Source organism: Camelus bactrianus, chromosome 35 (genome assembly GCF_048773025.1).
Source record: "Camelus bactrianus isolate YW-2024 breed Bactrian camel chromosome 35, ASM4877302v1, whole genome shotgun sequence".
In the NCBI taxonomy this organism is placed as follows: domain Eukaryota; kingdom Metazoa; phylum Chordata; class Mammalia; order Artiodactyla; family Camelidae; genus Camelus; species Camelus bactrianus.
Window position 1 is genome coordinate 11,050,323 of NC_133573.1, and position 22,650 is coordinate 11,072,972.

General features: G+C 48.6%; 1 protein-coding gene across 4 annotated transcripts in view; it reads right to left on the bottom strand.

The window, feature by feature from the left end:
• Positions 1 to 12,964: 12,964 nt before the first annotated feature.
• CUL2 (cullin 2) overlaps positions 12,965 to 22,650 on the bottom strand; it is a 74,504-nt gene continuing 64,818 nt past the window's right edge. For all 4 annotated transcript variants that reach the window (XM_074358373.1, XM_074358372.1, XM_074358374.1 and 1 more), the window contains 4 exons: positions 18,579 to 18,781; positions 16,753 to 16,854; positions 14,411 to 14,527; positions 12,965 to 13,539 (listed from right to left, as the gene is read on the bottom strand). In XM_074358373.1, the coding sequence (XP_074214474.1) occupies positions 13,408 to 13,539; positions 14,411 to 14,527; positions 16,753 to 16,854; positions 18,579 to 18,781 (554 nt within the window). In that variant the 3' untranslated portion in view covers positions 12,965 to 13,407. The remainder of the gene's footprint in view (positions 13,540 to 14,410; positions 14,528 to 16,752; positions 16,855 to 18,578; positions 18,782 to 22,650) is intronic.

Below are 22,650 nucleotides of genomic sequence, written 5' to 3' on the forward strand. Positions count from 1 at the left end.
CTCAAACAGCCCGAAGGTCGCGGTGATGACAGCCCTTTAGAAACTCAACCCAAACAGTCCTTTCTTCCAGACCAAATCCTAGGAAGTTGCCGGAGATTTTGACTTTTGATGCTCCCAGAGACACCATCCTGAATGTCACCGGCCACGCCAGGAACGTGGTTTGGGACGGGCCCAGCGCTGTTCTAAGGAAGCAGTCATGAAGCAAAACCAATCTGTGTAGTTGAAAACTGCAGGGCTGGCTGCTTCGCAATGCCCAGACCCTCCAGGCGCGGCTTCCCCCTCCACGCTGTTGGCTGTGCTCCCAAGGCCGCCGGGGCTGGGGGGCGCTGGCAGCCACGGCTGGAGGCCGAGCAGTGGAGCGGGGGCCGGAGCGCTGGGCCGCAGCGGGCCGGGGCCGGCCTGCCTCCAGGTGGCACCGCCCACCCCTGCATCCACCTCGCGACATCCGATCTACTTCCTCCACTTCACAGCAGTGAGGCTCCCTCAGTCTCTGGAGGGCTAGAGGTCAAACTCAGCTTTTTTCTTTTAATGGAAGTACTGAGGACTGAACCAGGACCTCACGCCTGCTAAGCACACACTCCATCCCTGAGCTATATCCACCCGCCTCCCAAGCTCGGCTCTTTTGGATCACTACTCTTCTGCACATGGTTCAAAATCCAAAACATACTTGGAAATTCGGTGAAGAGTCTGCTTCCCCAGCCTCTTGCGCCCCTCCCTGGAGGCGACTGACACTGTGGAGAGAGATTTGTACAAATACATGTTTTTCTTGCTCTTTTTCTTCTAGACAGATGACATCTTGCTATTCTGCCTGAAACCAAGCGCTTTCAGTCTCGGTCTAGCGCTCTAACTAAAACACAAAAAAGAAAAGGAAGTATTTTCTTACTACTGAATATAGCACTATAAGAAATTTAAGAGAATGGACAGAATCCACGGTCACGTTCTCCCTGCTCCCCAGAGGCCACTGCTGCCACTGCTGCACAGCCCGAGTCTTCCCGCAGATGATGCCTGTGAACAACTTGTGTGTCCTCTTCCTCCTGCGCCAGGAAGCTCCTCGGACGGGAAGACGTGGAGGAGGAGGAACAGGAGCAGACAGTTTGTGGAGGGCCCCAGAGGGTGCGGGGCGTTCGGGCGGGAGAGCTCCATCCGTCCAGGGAGCAGGTGAACAGACTCATCCTTCTGAGAACACTTTTTTGAGCCCCAAGCACCTGCTCTGTGGGAACACAGATTCGAGGATAAATCAAAGCAGGGAAAATAATGAAACCAACAGGCCATTTCAACACCGTGTGATGAGAGTTAAAACAACAGGAAGCCTGGGGGGCAGATGCCAGAGGAGGCAGAGCCTGCCAGGGAGGGCGGCACCGGATCTGAACCCTGACCCGGTGAACTGCGGGTCAAGCCAGGTGACGAGTGGGGGGCATTCCCATGCAGAAAGGGCAGTAGGAGGAGAGATGGCTCAGCAAGGCGGCAGGAAGGGAAGGTGAGTCACGTGAAAGGAATGCTGGCTCGACACTGAGAAGGGACACTCTCACAGGTCCCGAGGCAGGAACCTGACACAGTGGACTTGCACTTGGACAGCGACCCAGGTCGGCAGTGGGGGAGAAACACCTGAGGGTGGACGTGGTGGAGGCAGTCTGGGGACTGGAAAACCGGTCAGGGCAGTGCTGTGTGAAGCCGGGAGAGAGGATGGCAACCTGAACACAGGCCGTGGGGGCCCTATGGATGGAGACTTGGCTGGATTCTAAAGCAGTAATTTTGGATACAGATTTGGTGACTGGCTGGGGGAAGAATGGCTTCCAGGTTGAGTCCTGGGCATTTCTTGATTCAAAATTCTCCTTTGGTTTCCCTTTTTCTACAAAAATTTACAAGCTTCTGGCCTTGACCTGAAGACCCTCACTGACATCATTTCAACCTCCCTCTGTAGTCTCTCTCTCTTTGTCTCTGTGTCTCTCACCTGGCACTTGGCCACAGTGGAATCCTGGTAATTCCCCAAGCACACCCTCCCGTTGCCCAAGGTCCTCCTCCACCCACCCGGACTTCCTGAAGTGTGCCCCATCCCTCAAGCCCAGCTCAAGGCCACCTCCTCCAAGAAGCCCTCCCAGCCCTGCCTTCCCTTCTTCCCTCTGCTCATTTGGAGCTAATCTCCTCCTCCAGGCTCCAGCAGCACTTTTGCTTCTCCATCTGCTGAAACACTCACCACATCCTATATTTTGCTTTTTGTGGAAGTGGGAGGCCAGCGGAGGCCAGCGGAGGCCAGCGTTTGCACTCCCCCTGGAAGGCTGCCCCCGCGTTGCCCAGCCACTCAGCCACCTCTTCTGACTCAGCAAATGCTTTCTGGGCAAAAGCAGCCCCCATGCTGGTCTCCATTCGCTGGATTCCTGTCTCCGCCGGGTCTTCTCCTTGTAACTCTTCACTGTCTTTTTAGTTCTCTGATGCTTTTAGGAAGACTACTTTTTCAAAAACACATGGTCTGACTTTTTTGTTGGCTTCAGCAAGGGGACCGGGGTATCAGGAAGTGGAAGGGAGGCGCTGTTCTTCTTTACTGAAAGCACAGCCTTGACCCCGTACTGTGGACCATGTGCAGGCTTCGCTCCTTCCCTGGAGCACCACTGCCCCCAGGAAGCCGTCTCTGAACACCCACCGTCACCACCCACAATACCTAGTGAATATTCAGCTTCGGCTGGATACTGCCAGACTGTGAGTCACCTGAGGGTGAGAACTGCTCCATGTTTAGTGTCCACCATGGGACCCTGCATGTGGGGTCCATTCAATTACAGCTGCATAAGTCAATGTCCAATTAATAACAGCTTTGTTCTGATTTCTTAGATTTTTGACATTTCCTCTGAAAAGTGGGTCTTATCTTTAGAAGCAAGAGTTCAATCTGTTCTTCAGGGACTGAGTCTTAAAGGAGAGGCTGAAGGAACGTGCCCAGGCTCGCCGTCTGTTTCCTCGTTCTCATGGAGCTGATCTCTGCTCCACTGAGAACCTCCTTTCCAGGCAATCATGTTCCAGCAAGTCAGGAGGTGACGGAGAGGCATGAGCGTGCTGTCAACAAGAAGTCAGCCTGGGGCCCCAAAACAGTTTCAAAAATCCACACACACAGAATTAACGTGTTGTAAAATGCTGCCATCTTCTCAAAAGTGTTTTGGCGAGGACAGGACGATGTAAATGTGTGTGTGTGCGTGTGCGTTCATTTAAAATGCACTTAAGTCAGTTTCTTTAATCAGAAACTTGCCTTCCGAGAGCGGTCGGCTAGTACGTGACCTAGAAGCCGCACAGCACAGCCAGCTCCTACAACGGCTTCGCGAGATGGATCGACCGATCAATAGGAGAGCCCTTTCTACTAGAAAAATAACTGTCAGAAACAGGTTTTCATTTTGAAAAACAGTGACTTGCTAAGCATGACGGATGTCAGAAATGGGCTCTTTCCCCAGAAAGAGAACAACAAGCCCAGTTTGTTTTGCAGGCAAGTCGGCCCTGCTGAGGAACAGAGCACCCTCATCTCATAAAGCCTTTCCTGGAGGCTAAAGGGGAGACACTGGCCCTTGGCTTGTTTCAGGACGCGAGTGTAGCTCTGGTTTTTAAAGAGCAGCAGGAACACTGTCCTTTCAAGTCAGAAAGACGACAGTGTCCCTGTTACCACGTCCACATAGCACGTCCCAGTCAGCACAGCAGCACAAGACAAAGAAGCTCGAGCTGTCAGGGCTGAAAGGGAGGAGACAGAGTTACAACATTTTATGACGGTATGACTGCCTTCACAGGAAACTAGAAGGAATTAACAGACAAACGACTAGATACAAAAAGGAGACAGTCTGGCCCGATGCCAGATAGAAACACATACATGGCAGTTTCACCCTATTCACTAACAACAACTGATCAGAAAATTTTATTTCTAAAAGACACCATTTAACAGAAACAAAAATCTTAATGAACCTAGAAATAAATCTAATAAAAGATATGCGAGCCCTATACATAGTAAGGTGCACACCTTCGCCGAAAAGCGTTGAAGAAGCCCCGAATGAAGGGAAGGACATTGTAAGCTGATGGGTAGGAAGGTGTCACCTGAAAGTGTCAGAGTTCACATGCTGCTCCACAGAGCGAATGCAACTCCCATCCAAGTTCCCAACAGCGTTTCTGTGTTTGTTTTTGTGAAACATGACACGTGTATGAGGAAGAACAAAGAACATCCAAGATACTTTGAAAAAAAAGGACCACGGAGAAGAGACCAGCTCTGCCAGACGCAACGACAGGATGAAGCTGGAGTGATTAAGGCAGTTGTGTTACTGGCTCACAGACAAAGTGACCAACGGAATGAAACAGTACAGAGGCAGGACTATGCAAATGAGGACCATTAATATATGACCAAGGGTCATGGCAAATCCTTGAGGAAAAGACAAACTGCTCAATGAGAAAAACAGGTTATCCTTATGGAAAAAAAATGAACATGGATCCTCAGTATAAAAGTAAACCTGAGAAGAGGGTGTAGCTCAGTGGTTGGAGCGCATGTTTAGCATGCATGAGGTCCTGGGTTCAATCCCCAGCACCTCCATTAAATAAATAAATAAATAAATAAATAAATAAATAAATAAATAAATAAATAAATAAACCTAATTACCCACCCTCCAAAAAAGAAAGAAAAACAGTAAATCCTGAATAGATTAAGAACTTGGATGTCAAAAGAAAAAATTTTACCTTTTAGAAGAAAACATAGGTGACTTCCAGCTTGAGAGTAAGGAATAATTTTAAAATAAGGTCGAATCTACAGAATACTTGGCCAGTTCTCCTCAAAACTGTCATGGCATGAAAACCCAAGAAAGAGGGAGAAACAGTCCTGGAACAGATTAGGGAGACCTGACAAGCCAGACGGACTGCGGTTTCCTGCGGGAGGTCTTGGAACAGAAAAGGACATGAATGGAAAATCGACAAAATCCAATCGGGTCTGGGGTTTCCTCAACAGAAATGCACCAGTGCTGGTGTCTTAGCTCTAAAAATGTCCTGTGGTAACGCAGGGGAGCGTTAGGGGAAAGGAAACTGGTGGGGGAGGACTTACCCTCCTGCAACTCGGCCATAAACCTAAAATTACCCCCAAAGAAAAACTTAACTTCAAAAATAAATAAGACCTGGGAGGAGGGTATAGCTCAAGTGGTTGGAGTGCATGCCTAGCATGCACAAGGTCCTGAGTTCAATCCCCAGGACCTCCTCTAAAAATAAATAAACATAATTACCTCCCTCCACACAAAAAACTAATCAATCAATCAATCAAGTCACCTAGAAAATGTGAAGAAAAAATAAATATTTGAAGCAATTTGAAAAAAAAACAATTTAAAAAATAAAATAAAAATAATAAAGACCCAAGAATCTCTAATGATAAAATATTGATAAACTTGACTACCTAAAATTAATAACCTTTTTTCATCAAAATACCTTAAGTCACCCATTGATCATTGTTAGAAACAGATGCGTGGTTAAGACCTGGTTAAAATCTGGGGAATTCGTCAAATTATACTTCACTCCAGATTCGCAGACAAGAATGGAGGAAGAAAGGTCCCCTCTCCAGGGACAACCAGGGACTTAACTGGAGGTGGTGACAGGTCAGGGGTCACTGTGCTTGGACTGGGGTGGCTCTGGGGTGGGTGGGGGGCTCTCCCCACCCATTCTAGCCGCTCAGGCCTGTGTCTGGGGAGCTGGGTGGGAAAGGGGGACGTAAGGATTTGCAGCTGAGAGTTTGCAGCGTTTCCCCTCTTCAACCGGCTGCCCTTCGACCCGCTCCGGCCCCACCTCCCCCTGGGCCGGTCCAAGGGGAACCACCCCTGGAAAGGCCCCCGTCGGAGAAGGGCCCGCATGCTCCCGGCGCAGCCCCTCCAGGAGACCTGACAGTGGTGCACCTCATCTCCTCCTCGCCCACAGGGGAAACGACGCCACAAACACTGCTTCCAGGTGCTTGGATCTCCAGAATACAGACCAGACACCAAACTGTAAGCAATGTTCTCTTAAAATTATTTTGCTATCTGTCTATGTGGCCATGATTCTCTCTCCTTTTTCAACTTGTAATCAGGCTCAGAGGCAGTTTTCCATCCCGAGTTATTTGAAATGGGTAAGTTAGATTTCATCAAAATGTTAAACTTTCGTGTGTCAAAGGACACTATCAAGAAAATGAAGAATAGGGGGAAATATGTGCAAATCACATATCTGAGAAGAGTCTACTACCCAGAACATGTAAAGAACTCTTACAACTCAGTAACAAAGACTATCAGCCCAACTTCAAAATGCGCAAAGTACTTGAATAGACATTTTTTCAAAGGAGAAATACAAACGGCCCACAAGTGCCTGGAAAAGATGGTCAGTATCATTCGTCACCAGGGAAATGCAAATCAAACTGCGACGAGCTTCCTTCCCACCAGGATGGCAGTAAGAGTAAGTGTCGGTGACAATGTGGAGAAATGGGAACCCCTTGCTGGTGAGAATATAATAAAGTGGTGCAGCTGCTCTGGAAAGTGCAGGTCCTCAAAAATTTAAACACAGAATTACCATATGACCCAGCAGTTCCCTCCTGGCTTGTACACCCAGGAGACGTGAAAACTTACACTCATACAAAAACCTGTACACAAAGGTTTGCAGCCGCATCAGTCACAATACCAAAAAAATGAGGCAACAACCCAAATACCCGTCAGCTGAAGCGTGGATAAATAAAAAGTGGTATACTCTTATTTATTACTGAATGAGTATTATTCAGCCACAAAAAGGAATGAAATTCTGATGCGTGCTACATACCACATGGATGAACCCTGAAAACATTACGCAAAGTGAATGGAGCCGGTCACACACGAAAACAAAGCCTATGATTCTGTTTACGGGAAATGTGCAGAATGTAAAAACCAGTTTGCACAACCAAACCCAAAGGAGCCCTGGATAGAGACATTTTAGACACTGAGGTCAGGGTTATGTTTGGAAGGTGGTTTTGGTCTGAGAGCTTTGCAGACCCCTCCCTTCACCGCAGCCGGGCGGCCTGCAGGCTGGGTATGCCCAGGGAAGATGCCCTCAGTCTCCTTCCTTCCAGAAAAAGAACAGCTGGCCTTCACGATCCCTCAGCGCTGGGAGGTTCCTGTCCCTTGGCTCCCAGGGAGCACCTAGAACACTGTCGACACTCTGACCAGAGAACTGAGGTGTCCCTTGGGCATCGCTGCTGCACGTGAAGGAAATACACTCACCCCCAAAACATAACTAGGGGTTGGATTCAATAGCAAACCTTTCTCTTAAACAAATTCCTCCTTTGCCTGAAGTCTTTAGAGGCAGATCCTCCCCAGGGAACACTCAGTAAGGAACTCCACACCATGCGGGCAGCCCGGGACCAGGTGCTCCAGCCCACAGGGGCCCCGACAGCCAGGGACGCTAGGCAGCATCTCCACGACCCTTCCCCAGAGGGTCATGAGAGCTGGGGGGGGGGACGAGCACAGCGCCTCATCACCAGCTGGGCTCTGCACCAGGCCTCGTCTTAAGGGAACTTGGGGGAAGGGGGGGGACCTGCCCTTGGTTGAAGCCCAGCCCGATGGCCTCGCCAGTGGACCAGGAAGGAGCGGTAAAAGGATCAGTGGTTTGAGGCCGCTTCTTAGGGCCCACGGTGGGCCGGCCGTGGGGGGTCTGGGGATGAAACACAGCACGTGGAAGGCTCAGGAAGCCGGGAGGGGGGTTGGGGGAGACAAAGCAGGGGCCGACGGAGGACACGGTGATGACCTTCCACACTTTCAGTGTGAGAGGTTCACCCACGTGACCTTTAGAGCCTGGTCCAACTCCAACCATCGATCCTACCGGGGCCCTAAGGCAAGAGGCCTGGGAACTGCTGTCTCCAGGGCCTCGGTGCCACCATCTGTTCTCATCCACATTTCAGAAACGGCCCCACGGCATCCCCGTTGGAATGGTGCCCAGCCAGCTTGACCTCCACCGCTTACTTGCCGTCTCTCCACACCGGGGCCTCCCGGCCTCCTTTGTGGCCCCATTCCGGCCTCCAGCCAGGGCCCTGCAGTGGGAAGAGGGTATCTCGTCCAGCTCTGCAGTCCACGCATGTCTGGCACCCACTTCTGGCAAGTGAACGTCCTCCTGTCTGAGACTCCCAGGCTCCACCCGGGGTGACGAGTCTGGCTTTGGCCCTACTCTGATCTCTGTCGAGGAACGCTGGCCGTGCCTGGCTCGGTGGCAGTGCCCGGACGTCCACTCACTCCTCTCCTGATGGCACCCCGATCATCCCTCTGCTGAGTGTCCCCTCCTCCAGCCACCCTGGCAACCGGAATGCAGCCTGCTCCCCACTGCCCTGCTGTCACCGCCTCTGGTGTGGCTCACCGGCCAGACTCCGAACCGGTTCTGAATGTAGAGCCAACATACATACGGGAGGTGGAAGACAGGTGAGTAAAGAAAACGCAAAGGTTTTGACCTGAGAAATGGGAAGGAAGGACTTGCCCTCAACCGAGATGGGCAAGGCTGTGACAGCACACCTGTGGCCGCTGGAGGAGGCTTGGGTGTGCCCGGTTACAGACACCCACCGGCCACCCGGGCGTGGAGACCGTGGGGCCACTGGCCCCCCTGCATTGTGGGGGGCCTGGGCTGGGCATTGTTACTTTGAATGCTGTTGGCACGTGGATGGCATTGACGCCTTCGCACTGCATGAGGTCACCGAGGAGCTGACGTAGACGGGAAAAAAAGTCCAAGACACTCGTATGTTAAGAGACTGGGGAGAGAGGAAGAATCCAGCAGGCGCCTCCCAGCAGATGATCAGTAAGCGTGGCCATGGAGTCCCTCCTCCTTGGGAGTTTCTGTCCCGCGTGTCCTGGCCCCACATGCAGACTCTCACCACCAGCACAGGGCTTCTCAAGGAGCTCCCCCCGCAGCCCTGGCCTTGCTCCATGTCTCCCCCACTTCCTCCAGGGACGTGCGGGCCTGCTGGTGCACAGCCGCACGAAGCTTCTTCAGCTGGTAAATGGTGATTCTTTGCGGACCATTTCTCAAATTCCTCTTAAGGAAAAATTAGAAAATTTTGTGTTTAGTTGATTTTTATACCAAAGTGTAATTGCCTCATTGAAATATAAAATATATAAAAGCCTACAAAAATTGTTAAGTCTACACATTTTAAAAATGTGTAACTGACACAACATGGTAAGCCGACTACACGTCAATAAAAAAGAACAACAACAAAAAAAGAATGTATAAAGGGAACTGTATTAGTTTTCTAGGACTGCCCGTAACAAGGTACCATAATTTAGTGGCTTGAAGCCACAGAACGTAGCCTCTCACAGCTCTGGAGGCTGGAAGTCCAGAACCGAGTGTCAGCAGGACCCCACTCCCTCCTAAGGCTCCAGGAGGCTTCCTTTCTTCTTCCTGGCCCCTGCTGGCTGTTTCTGATGCGCACTCACTGTCTCCATCCATCTCCACATGGCCGTCTCTCCTCCATGTCTGTGTCCAAATTTCCCTTTTCTTGTAAGGACCCCATCACTGCATTAGGGCCACACTGACCCAGGATGACCTCATCTTAACTTGACTACAATTGCAAAGGTCCTGTTTCCAAACAGTCACACTCACAGGTCCTGGGCGGACACGATTCTGGAGGGGACCCTCTCCACTGCAGTGCAGTAATTAAGAGAGGCCAACACCAACACCTCACTAAGACAGGACAGTGGTGATTCGCATGGAAATGAACACACACACCCCTGCAAGACAAAGCAGGTCTGAAGTAAACCCTTTGGGCAAAAAAGGACTCACCCTAGCCCTGAGCTCATGTCACCCTGCTGTCTCCCCTGTGTTCAGAAACCGCAGCGCTGGCCCTGAGGCCCCGAGCTTCCTGGGCGGGCCCCACACTCACCCCGAGGCTCTCATGCTGGGACGGATGGTCTGGCTGTGGCAGAGACACACAGTTACTGCCTGGTCCTTCCCTTCCTTAACCTCCGCTTCCCAGAGAATCCCAAGGCATCGCTTCCAGGACTTCCACTTGGTCTCAGTCCATCTGGGTCAGATCAGCTGGGATTTAAATTACCAGGTCAGAAGAGAGCCTGATTTTCCAGAGCGAAGCTGGCTTCCTGAAGGTACAGCTCCAAGGGGGTGCAAACCGGCCCCTTCGTGTGGACAGACACCCGTGTGGAAGAGGGCAAGGCTGGTGGTGGGGGCAAGGCTGCGACGCCTGTTCCTCAGCCTGAGTGCCTCTCCCTGCTTCATGAAGCAGTGCCCAGGTGGCCCGACTGGATGGAGCACACGGTGTGCAGGTGGACAGGGCGTGGCCCTCCTGGTCCTTCTCTACCGCGTATTTGCAGGGCACCATTCAACCAGAGGGCTGGAGGGCCGCATCTTCCTCAGCTGCCAACAGGGGGAGATGGTTATTTTAAAACGTGCAGTCTAAACAAGGCATCTCAGAAATTTCCTGTGTGCAGCGCTGATCTGAACTGAGTCACCTCAGCAGTATATAAACTAAATCGCTAACACCGCTTTCTTTCCCCTCTCTCCCCAGCATCCCGCGTTTCCTGAGAGACCTGCTGCTGCTGCACCAGCGATCTCCTGGGTCAGCCTGTCAGGTGCAGTTCACGCCAGAGCAGCCGATTTCTGCTAAAAGTGGGTCCCTGCCTACCCTGCCCATCCTTTCTTCCCCAGAAGACAAACTACCAAAGCCCAGCCGCTTGGAGAAGTGCAGTGCTCGGCATGGAGCACTGCATGCTGTGCTGGGGACTCCTGCACAGGGCGGATGATCAAAGTCACAGAGCATTCCCATTGTTTTCCTGCAGCACCAAAGTTCTTTCAGGGAGCAGATCAATCTGGCCACACAGGATAAAATTAGCAACCCATGAACTTCACCCCCGATTTTTATCCTGAAGAGTCAGGAAATACTATTCTTTACGTATAAAGTGAAGTGATTTCCACCTAACTTACCGGCTATACTATGTAAGTGGACTATGAGGTCCCCTGTTTTGACTGGCTTTTAAATTCAGGCTCTACATTTTCTGGCGATGATTCCTGGGAAAAGCTCCGTATTTTGTTTCCTCATCCGTGAAAAGAGAGGAACGTTTCCCATTTAACAGGATTATCTGAAGATGAACAAATACCATGTGGAAGCACCTCCAGTCTGCATTCAAAAAAGGTTTAAAGGGTCACAGATTTGACAGCACTGTAGCATCTACAGTAAGCTGAATACTTTCAAGGTAGTAAGTTATAAAGTAAAACATTTATGCTAAACACCAGAAACCGATATACCAAAAAACTGATACATTGTAACTGACACTTCAATTAAAATAATAATAAAGAAAGACACAACGACCCCCCGAATGTCTACTCATTTGTTAATATTAAAGGAAACTGTCAGGAAACACTGGACGAGACCCCAGACGAAACCTGCACCCACAGCAGCCGTGGAATCACCTGGTTTCAAAGGAAAAGGGCCAAGCGGACATTGCCTGGCTGTGAAACAGACGTTAACTTCAGTATTTCAACCATTTCTTCTAAACTCCTGACAGTTTCGGTCACATTCCTGCTTTCCGCAGTAAGCGCTGAGCACACTGCCCTCCCCGCCGGGGCTCCGACCCCTCCTCCCGCACCAGCGGCTGCCGCATGTGGGCCGGGCCGGGTTCTGGGCCGAGAGTCCCCCACCTGACCTGGCCCAACAGCTCAGCCTCCCGGCATCTCAGCAGCAAGTGTGTCCGCTCCGCTCCAATCGTCTTGCAAGGGGATGTTAGGGAGCGTGTCCAGCCTCTTCTTCCTGTTTCCTTTCAGGTGAAGAGGGCAAAGGTGGGGCAAAACTCGTCAGTCACTGCTGCCAACCTCAGCACAAGCATTTTGTCCATTTTCCAGTATATTTTCTTGACAATTAGATAGCAAGATAAGACTTAATTGAACATTTATACATAAATATTTAAGAGAAAAGAAATTAATTTGGAAAACTTTGTCAACAATTCATCAAAACAAAGGTTTGCTTTTGACCGTGGATGCACAGTATTACTTAGTTTGCCATCATTTCCTCTCTGGGAATAAAGGGAAAATGCAAAATACGGCACAGAAGTCATTAAAAAACCCAGCAGGTTTTTTAAAACACTTAAGAGACATGAGTTAGAAAAAGCGCAAACAAACCAATTGAAAAAGCCATTTTTGCAGCAATAAGAGAAATCTGAAATCTGAACATGGACCACGTATTAGATGATATTAAGTAATTACTGTTTATTTAAGTGTAACAATGTCACTGTGGTTATGGTTTTTGTTTAAAGGCCTTTTTTGTGAGAGCTGTAAATGGAAGTGTTGTAGGTGAAATGATTCACATGGGATACGCTTTAAAATATCCCAGCTTAAAAAAAATGTACGGGGGCTGTTGACACATTCAGTAAACAGAGTTAACAGACCTAAACGTGTATGTAAGTGGCCCGCAGCGTGAATCACTACAAGGATAAGAACCGTGAAAGGTACTCAGGCCACGCACTGCTTAGGACGCCTGTGACGCGGAGCCAGAACCCGGCGCAGGCATGCGGGTGGGAGGGTGGTGGGCGGGTGGTGGGCAGGCAGGTACCCCAGGCGCCTCTACAACCCAGAGAGGCGAAGGGAAGGCAGCGGAGGCAGGGTGAGCCTGCCCCAGGGCTGACGGACTGTGAAAACAGAAGCCAGACAGCCTCAGAACCGCTCTTCCTGAGCCAGACGCAGGCCGGACGCGCTCTCGTCCCTCGTTTCCGGGGCGCAGCAGGGGACCCCCAGGAACTCTTGATGGAATGAAACCCTCGCTATTCAAATTGCTCGCATCCAAGGTACCCCAATCCATAAAAACAGAACATTCTTCCTGCTGAACCCCCTTTTGGGCACTCGAGAGCAGTAATCTAGACATTTTTCACGCAGGATTAGGCAGGCGCACAGCGAGTCAAACCGCCCAGGCACAAACACAAAACGGCTGCGTCTGTGCCTGACGCCTCACGAGCGCTTACATGTGGTGCTTCGTGTGATACTCCAGCCACATGGGAAAGGCGTTCTATTTCTTTATTTTTTTTATTTGACAAGCAGCAATATCATGTTTGTCATTTTAATGTAGATACAATTATTAGGTTATCTGTCATATTACAATATTTAAGTTTTTATCGTATGTCCTTTAAGATACATTAAAAAAAAAAACACATCAACTGCAAACGTGAAGGCGAGAAAAAGCATGGTACCCAACCAAATTTCCACATTTCAGCAATACTTCACTCGTTCTTTTTTAATAGTTTTAAGAAATGTCATAATGACATGAACTTGAAATATCTCTAGGCATTTTCTCTGACGCTCGGGACGTGGCACTGGTGATGTTGTAAACAGCAGAAAAACAGGGGCTGCCAAATGACCAAATTATGGAGGCACAGGCCTGCTCTCTCCCCCGGGGATGCCCGGAGGGCGATGCAACAACTGCACAGGGCACCGGCGGTGCGGGAGTCACGCCACGTAGCTGTACTCGTCCGCCGACGCCTGGCTGCGCTCCACGTACTGCTTGTCTATCAGGACCTCGATGCACTTCTTGATCATGCTGATGCTTGGGTTAAATCTGGCCCTAGACTGGCTGATCACCTGTGGGAGGGAGACACGCCCGTTACACTGCTGTCCTCATGCTGGGGCGCCGAGCAATCAGCTCGCTTTGGATGTAATGACTGAAAACAACTTAATGCAAACTAACAATTATGAGCTGAAGGAATTAAAATGCAGAACACAGATACAGCAAAATCAAGTAATACTGATACGTAACTAAACTACAAACCAACCAATCTAAACACTCACACACCCGCAAGCTTCCCCTTGGCCCCTCCTCGACTTCCAGCTCTCGGCAGAAGTAACACTTGCTCAAGAAAGCGTCCCCAGCATCCTCAGGGCAAGACTCCTATGTACGATCTTAGGTCCCTACAGCTTTTCTTCACTGCATGTTAATGCAATTTTACATTTACTTGTGTATTATCTCAATAATGCATTTCTTTCCTGTTGGACTGTGAACTCCAGAAGGGTAGCAGCCCTGTCCTGAGCCACTCTGCACCCAAACTCCCACCCCGTCCTCAGCAGCTCTGGCACCCCAATTCCAGCCCTTTCCTGAGCTGCTCTGCACCCCAACTCCCGCCCCGTTCTCAGCAACTCTGCACCCCAACTCCAGCCCCATCCTGAGCCGCTCTGCACCCCAACGCCAGCCCCGTGCTCTCTGCACAGCAGATGACCGTCTATTCAGGGAATGAGTGAGTGATGCAGTCGGCTTCCTTCAATAACCGCACAGAGAACTCAAACTGGTGAGGCTTGGACTTGTAAATTCAAACACGAATTACATACTGAAATTACAAGCGAGCACTGTTCTAATTAAGTGATGGGGCATTTCCTTATGCTACTTGGGAGTCTTCTTATTTCTGTATCATCTTCACAAAGAACCCTCCCTGCTCCTGACACCCCGACGCCCCTTTACCTCCTGAATGAGGGCGTTATGCCGCAGCACTTTCCGCGCCTTCATGATGCGGACGATGGCGGCCTGGAGATACATCTTCCGGTCTTCATCCACGGCACTTCTCGTCTGCTCCATTTCCTGTTTCACATGGGGAAAAAAGGCAAATGAGACATTAAGTCCTCATACTTACTTTTAATTCATTTTATCTGTGGGTTTAAATAAATCTCCAATCAATACGGAGAACCAAATTATACAACTATGTGCCCAATGTAACATAACCATTACCAAAAAACATCTGCATAATGTCTCAGGTTACAGCTGGAAAATTATTATAAAAAAGGAACTACTGTAAACCATACTCCGTGTGAACAGTGAACAAAGCAGAACTCCAGTGACACTGAGCAGTGATTCTCAAGACGGCGGTCCTGTCAGTGAGTAAAGACTTCTGGCACGATGCCTGCAGACGTCAGTAACTGGCTCCAAGGACTGGTCAGGCTTCAGGGGCAAGGTGCAGTGCTCCCTGCTCTCAAGCAGGAGCGGTGGGCCAGAGGGTCCTCTCTCCACGGAGACCAGGAGAGACGAGGGGAGGCACAGAGAGGCAGCGCCACACTCACAGGAGCCTCATAACAGCTTTTCAAAGATGGGGTACAATTGATGTTACAAATCATTATTCATCAGCCTGAAGGAAAATGAGACCTTGAACAGTCCGGGGTTCAAATTTAACAGCAATTAATTAACATCTGTCTCCATGGGGGGAGTAAGTTCCCAAAGAGGCCTGACATCCCTCATACCTTCACAGCCAGCTCTGAGCCCAGGACGGGGCGCACACAGGAGGCACTTGGGAAACTCAGTGAAACCAACAGGCCAGCCCGGAATGACAATCACTGCTGAGTGAGGGAAGCAACAGTGGACGTGCCTGGGGCAGACTCACTTGTCTGTGCTGGACCCTCCCTGCCGGCCGACCAGCTCACAGTCTTAATGTTAACACAATCCCCACGTGGTCTATTTGCACACAAAAGTTTGAGAAACGTTTCAACAACTTTTTTTTTGGAAAGAAATGTGTCATAAAACTTTCCCTATTTTACAAACGAAAACTATAAGAGACTACATTACTACTCAAGGTAGAAATATGTGGAAAGAATACAGATTTATACATTTTAATACAGCTTAAGAGCAAATATGACTATGTTCACAGCAGCATTATTTACAATAACAGACATCAAAGCAATATAAGTGCCCATCAATAGATGACTAGATAAAGAAGTTGTGGTATGTATATAATGGAATATTACACAGCCATAAAAAAGAATGATATCTTGCCATTTGCAACAACATGGATGGACCTGGAGGGGATTATGTTAAGTGAAATCAGTCAAGCAGAGAAAGACAAATGCTGCATGATTTCATGTATATGTGGAATCTAAAACAAAACAAAACAAATGGAACAAAACAGTTACAGACACACAGAATAAACAGGTGGTTGCCAGAGAGAAGCGGGGAGTAAAGTGAGTGAAACAGGTGAGGGAGATTCAGAGGTACAAACTTCCAGCTGTAAAATAAATGAGTCCTGGGTATGAAATGGACAATGTGGGGAATACAGTCAATAACTGAGATCTTTGTGTGTGACTGACGGTAACCAGACTTGTCAGGGGGTCAGAGCACAGAAATACTGAATCACTGTGCTGTGTGACTGGCACTAACATAGTGTGGTGGGTCAGTTAGTTATATGTCAAAACCAAACAAACACAGAGAAAAAGGGGTCAGATCTGTGGTGACCAGAGGCCAGGGGGTGGGCAGAGGGGGCTGGATGAAGGTTGTCAGAAGGTACAAACTCCCAGTTATGAGAGAAATGAGTCCTGGGGGTATCGTGCAGGATGCAGTGAATAAAACTAACACTGCTGTGTGTTAGGTAAGAAAGCTGCTGAGCGAGGACACCCTGCAGTTCTCATCATGATGTTCTTCCTATTTCTTTCCTTTTGTGTCTGCATGAGAAGGTGGATGTTCACTAAACTCACTGCGACAGTCATTCCACAAAGTGCATACATCATGTGGTTATGCTGCACACCCTAAACCTTACAGTGCTATACGTCAACTGTATCTCAATAAAACTGAGAAAAAACAAAAACAAAAGAGCAAATAGGACTGACGTACGACACCTCTTCCTTAGACACTCACTACACCCAACTGTTAGAATCTCAGATACTGGCAGAGACTTGGTGTGTGAGGCTGGTAAGTGCAGAGAATAAACCAGAGGAGATGCGGCATAATTTCAACAAGCAAAGTTCCACTTCTGTCCCGGCGTCACCACTTGCAGCGTCTGGGGACCAGGCGCCTCCCGGGACCCGGCGTCACAAAGCACTCACCTGCGGCGTGTCTTTCTGCATTGATGTAGTAATTTTGAATTTTGTCCTTTTACTGCTGAAGTTCATATTTAGTGAAAATGATGATTCGGCATCAATGTCTTCCTACAATTAAAAATAATCCATTTACATTTATAAAAAATAAAATCTCTAAATAACAACTCTGCAAAAATATGTGTGAAATTAAATAACGATCAAGCAGAGACTACACTCTCAGGATCTTTTATACTATATATGTTATTTAAGAGAAAAATAATTGTCTTCTGTCGAACAATGAAGCAACAAACAATTCTTTTCTAATTTTACACTTGATAGAATTAATCAGCTTAGATTTTGAAAACAGCTATTTTCTGGCCCAGCTGTTATATACATGTACCGTCGGGTTAAGACGAGAGTCAAGCTCGTGGGCTTAAACAAACACAATTGGAACATTTTAATTTGAATGAAACACCAAGGCTCATAATTTTTCAGTCACATTTTGAAAAACTGAACAACCAAATGTTTTTTCTGAACGCTGCAATAACAAAACACAACTAAAAACAACCTGACTACAGAAGCTGGCTGTTTCCAGTGGCACACGAGGGTCACTTCTCCATGACCCTCCGTGACACCAACACTACTCCCCAGTGCATGTTCTGTTCAGGAGCCGGGGCCGTCCTCACGTGGGAGCTGCAAGGCCAGCTTTCAGAATCACAACTGCTCTGTCGGACTGAAGAGAGCCACTCATGTTACACGGTGGAGTTTCTCCACCAGCAGGACTCGGCAGATGGCACTTTCTCAATAATAACCAAAGAAAGTCTGCTGAGGAACGCCAGCTTCATGTTTAAATTTACAGTGTCAACAGCCAATCAGTATTTATTCTGTATATTTCTGGGTAGCAAAAATAACATGTTTTAGAAAAATACTTATCAACTTTTTAAGTACTTAATTAAGCTTAAAATTTTAAACTTAAAGCTTATAAACTTTTAATCATTAATTAACTGCCTTAAGTAAAACCTTAATATTAAGAATTTAATGTTATTAATATTCTGTAGTACAAAAATTAATCATTTCTCTAAATTAAGAAAAGCCTGAACTTCAGCATAAATGCCATTTAGTTCAATTACAGGCTACAAAAACCATCACAACCTTGGGATGTTAGCAAAATGAACTGGTGACAGACAGGCGGCAGGCCGTGAACCAAAATAAAAGTGAAACTTCATTTACAAGAATTTTTTCTTACAGGCACAATAATTTGAAGCAGGAGATTTAACTCATATGTGTTCATATCTGTTGCTTTTTTAACCATTTAGAAGTATCTAAGATACAGTATAACAACAAGAATGTGTTACGAGAGTAAAAAGTTATAGAGAAAAACAGGATCCACTGTTGGTCTGCTATTCCCACGACAGGTAGTCACACACATGGGGGTTAGCTGAGGCCTGAAGCCCGTGGGCAGGAGCGCGAGGGGCTCTGAGATGGAGACGGGCACTAAAGGCGCACGGACACCAGAGGGCAGTTGTCTCCTGTGACGGAGCCGTGTAATTACACACCAACTGAACATGTGAAAGAAACCAGAAAGGTTTGTGACAGACGGCGGTTTAAAAACTCAGTCAACCAGAATCCGTCTGGAGTCAGTTCCTGAATAACTTTTCAGTAAAGTGTCGCAGTACAGGACAAGTAAAATCAAACCATAAAGTCGCAGGGCACGTGAGTTCTGACCACAGAGCCTCTGCGACGTCCCGCCCACTGCTGCTGGGAGCCTGGAGAAGTCCCCCAAGTGCAGTGGGCGTCGACAGAGACAACCTTCCTGCAGAACCGCACACGCCCCGTGAGCCGGTTTCCCGTACCTTCTCTGAATCGTGGTTGATCATCTTCACGTCGAGCAGGGATTTGATCGTTTTTGTCAGTTCCTTCTCACTCATCTGCGTGCTGTCCTGAAGCTCCCTGTAGCTGACAGCCTCGCTGTTGTTAAAGGCAAGAAGGACTGCCATCTGGTACGTGGTGACCATGGCCACATATGGTTTGCCCAGGTAGTTCATTTTAACTTCACCTACAATCAAAACAAGACTGTGACAATAAGGTGATCGTTCAACGAAATACACCAAAATCATCTGAGTAGTAATTGTTTGTATCAGATGCTTTCTCTTGAAAGAGTGAACTGAAGAACTCATGAAACCGTCCAACAGCTATTCCTGCCAGTAGTGGGGGCTGGGGGAGGGAGGGCTATCAGTTTTGAGTGTGTAGCAGAAGTCACAGTTAAGGGGTCATCCCATTGCCGGCAGGCGTAAATGATGTCTTTAAATACTAACGGGAAGGCTAAGACCTGGGCAGAAAAACCAGTGAGGGGGTGGGGGCAGGAAGAGAAACAGACAAACAGATGGAAACGGACACAGATGAAGGCGAGCCTGACAGCCTGCCCCCAGCACTGCCTCCCATGTGTTTCTGGTCTACCCCAGGAAGGTTCGCGCACACGCAAGGACACGTGCATAGCGGCCCCATCTAAACCATCACTGCTGCCTTAGTAAAGAGATGCTATTTTGTCTCATAAATGACATTTTTCTTATCAGTAATTTTCTAGGAGCAAATACAAATGGGAACAGAGACAAATGGGCAGATCCATTACTTTGCTGAAACAGCTGACAGAACACAAACGTTCCAGACTCTACACCACCTGAGAGCCCAGAAGACATGCCGACTCCAGCAGACACAGCCCTGCCCATCCCAGGGGCCGCACTCTGAAACAGCGTGCCACACAGGCCTGTGCTTGTACCATGTAAGAGACAGTTCATGCAGGTCAAAAAGATGCTTCCTGCAGCATAAAGCCGTGATTCAGTGACACTCTCTCTCTCACACACCCTGCACTATTAGGCTGCGAGCGAACTACCAGCTAAACCGGCGTGAAATCTGGGTTTAGGGCTCTACCTGGTAACTCGAGGGAGCTGTATTTCACGTGAACTCACCCAGAGGCTGCATTCTCCCTGTTGGTAATTAGCAACTCTGATCAAGATTTTGTGCTCTATTGTTTAATGATACATATTTAATTCATTATGTAATTAGAGCTTTTAAAGAATGTAAGTCAATTCTCCAACCTATTAACACCACACAGATGCCTATTCTAACTGGCACTATGCCTTGATTTGTTAAAAAAAAAAAAAAGATACTCAAAAATATCTTTCAAAATTGTTTGGATAGAAACACCTAGAGAAAAAAATCCTAATCTCTGAGTTTCCATGAAAGGAGGGTTACCGTATTGACTGGAATATCCAGGTCGTGTGGAGTTTAAGTGGAACATTGTCAGTAGGGCTGTCCCAGCAATAAAGAGCACTTTAAGGTCCTCACCTCAAAGTTCAAGTTTGGGAAAAGCGGTGAGAGGTGAAAAAAACCACATAAACTGCATGATATCGCTTACGCAACAACTGCTTAATCCTGTCCCAGAAACAGGTACACACTAATGCATGGCGCGCCATGGTGACAGCTAGACCGCCACCGAGCTGTCACCGCGGCTGCAGAACAAGGCTTCTGCCGCCAGAGCCCAGCGGGCATCGGAGACGGTGCAAGCTAGGAGTCAAAGCATCAGCTCCTGGCACCAAGTCCATCTGCAGCCCTTAAAAGAGGAAAACTTACTTGTTTGTATTATGCCTTTTTGATGCTACTTTGCAGTAAGTTTTCGCTATCAGGGGTACATGGATCTCCTCCCACTTTTTTCAGCACCATCTTCTTATTACCTCACAGCTGGAAACCCTGGGGAAAGGGTGGAGGACCATTGGGGGCAGGGAAGGAAATCCCAAATCGGGATGATGCATTTAGTTCCTGCCCCATAAGCAGAGAAGGAAAATGACAAAGAGGTCCCTGAACCCCCAGGATGGGGGACGACCTCTGAGAGACTCCCAGCCTGACACACGCGCTTTGACAGGCACGCCGCACACCACTTGAGGCACACTCCAGCAACAGAGACAGGGCAGGCAGGACCCTCCCGGCAGACCCATCCGAGTTCCTCCCCGTACCCAGTCAGCAATCGAGTCTCTATGGGAAGGCTCTCCTTCACAGAAGACTGTCAGCTACCAGCTGCCAAGTGTACGACAGAAGGCCACCGGCCTGTGACGAGGGGAGACACAACTGATTCACGCATGAGCCCGGTGGGTCTAAACCACCAGGTAAAGCTGCCCCTGGAGGGGCATTTGCGTGGGACCTCAGAGTCAACCCTCGGGTCACCTGCTCACTGAAGAGGGCCAAGTTCCTCACAAGGGGGACGCCACCCGGACCACGTGGGCACCTCCGGATGACAGGGGACAACCTGGCACCAGCCTCTACCCTACCGCAGCCTCAGGACATGGGGCCACTGAGGACGTGGCCGCCAGCCGCAGCTCACCTGCTGTGATCCAACCCTGGGCCCCGACTCCCACCTCACAGGAAGTCAGGGCCAGAAAACAAACAAAACACACGGCAACTAAGTAATCGGACAAACCCAGACGCTGGAGGTTCTGTGACATGACCGTCCGGTCCCCTCAGAAAAGCGAAAGGAGGGCTGAGGGGGTCGGGGGAGACACCATGGTCAAGTGCGACGGGCATCTCTGGTGACAGTTAAGACCCGCAGTCACTGTGAGGACAAACACGGAAGTCTGAGTATGACCTGGATGTTAGAGAATCCCAAAGCCCCTCATAACCTTAGCTGTGAAAGTACCGGAAACCGAACAGAAAATTCAGTCAACGACAGAGAGTTGCTCCCGTTTCGGGCACGTGCGGCAACACGGCGAGATTCTCATGGGGACAAAGAGTGACCCCACACCTGTGCAGCGACGTGCACGTGTCACCCTCCGGCCACCACTCCACTGTCTCAGCCACGCCTGTAGCTTCTTGCTCTGGCACAAGTGAAACTACTCATATCCAGATGCTGAAATAATTTCTGGGTTGCCCATTCATATCTCTTTATCTCTTGTTCTCTGAGAACAATTCCATCCAGCGTCCTTGTCACAAGCCGCTGGAGTTGCATCTCTCTCATCTTTGTCATGTCTGGTACCGCAGATTACTTCCTTCTTAAAATGCTCACCTCTGATGGCCATCCACTCCCAGCGCTGCTCTTTGCCTAACCTGACTCAATCCTACTCATCCCTGAAAACCAAACTGAGGTGTTAGCGCAGAAGCTTCCCCTCGCCAGCAGCTGTTTGCCCCAGCACTCTGTGACACAGGACACCCTGGGCCTGGAGACCGAAACACCCGAACCCTCGCACTGTCAAAACACTTAGGTCCTCCTACTGCACGTCGGCTGTCTGGGGGGTGAAGGCTCTGTCTGCTCGGCATGCAGAAGTAGCTGGGACACAGAAGATGCTCTCTGAATTGATAAGTGAATTTTATAAAGATAAAGATGAGGAAACAGGCTGAGAAAAGTTAAGCGTCTTGCTGAAGATCGCAAAGCTAGGAGGCAGACAGAACCCTATACATCTTCTGATTCTAAATTTCTCCAAATTTACAGCCTCTCTCCAACCATTTGTAAAAGCTCATCTTACAATACAGAAATACTTGGGAATGTGGAAATGGACTGGGAAAGAGCAATTCTGATTACATACTTTTATAAGAGAGAGGTTCTCAAGAAACAGAACTCCCAGTGATGGGTCTAGGCTCAGAGCCAGTGTTTTAAAGGTGCCCAGGAGCCTCAGGACACATGCAGGCACCCTGCAGCAAGTGCCCTAAACACAGGTGTTGCTTGAGGTCCTTTTGTTAAATGAATGAATGAATGAATGAATGAATACATACATATATACGCACATACATACAAAAACAAAATAAAACTTTACTCAACAGTTTCACTGATAAGATCACAGGTATTTTCAGTGCTTTCAGTGATTCAAATTAAGAAATAAATTTACAAGGTTAACATCTCTTTTCGAAAGGAAGAAACTGTTTGGCTTTAACTAAGACACA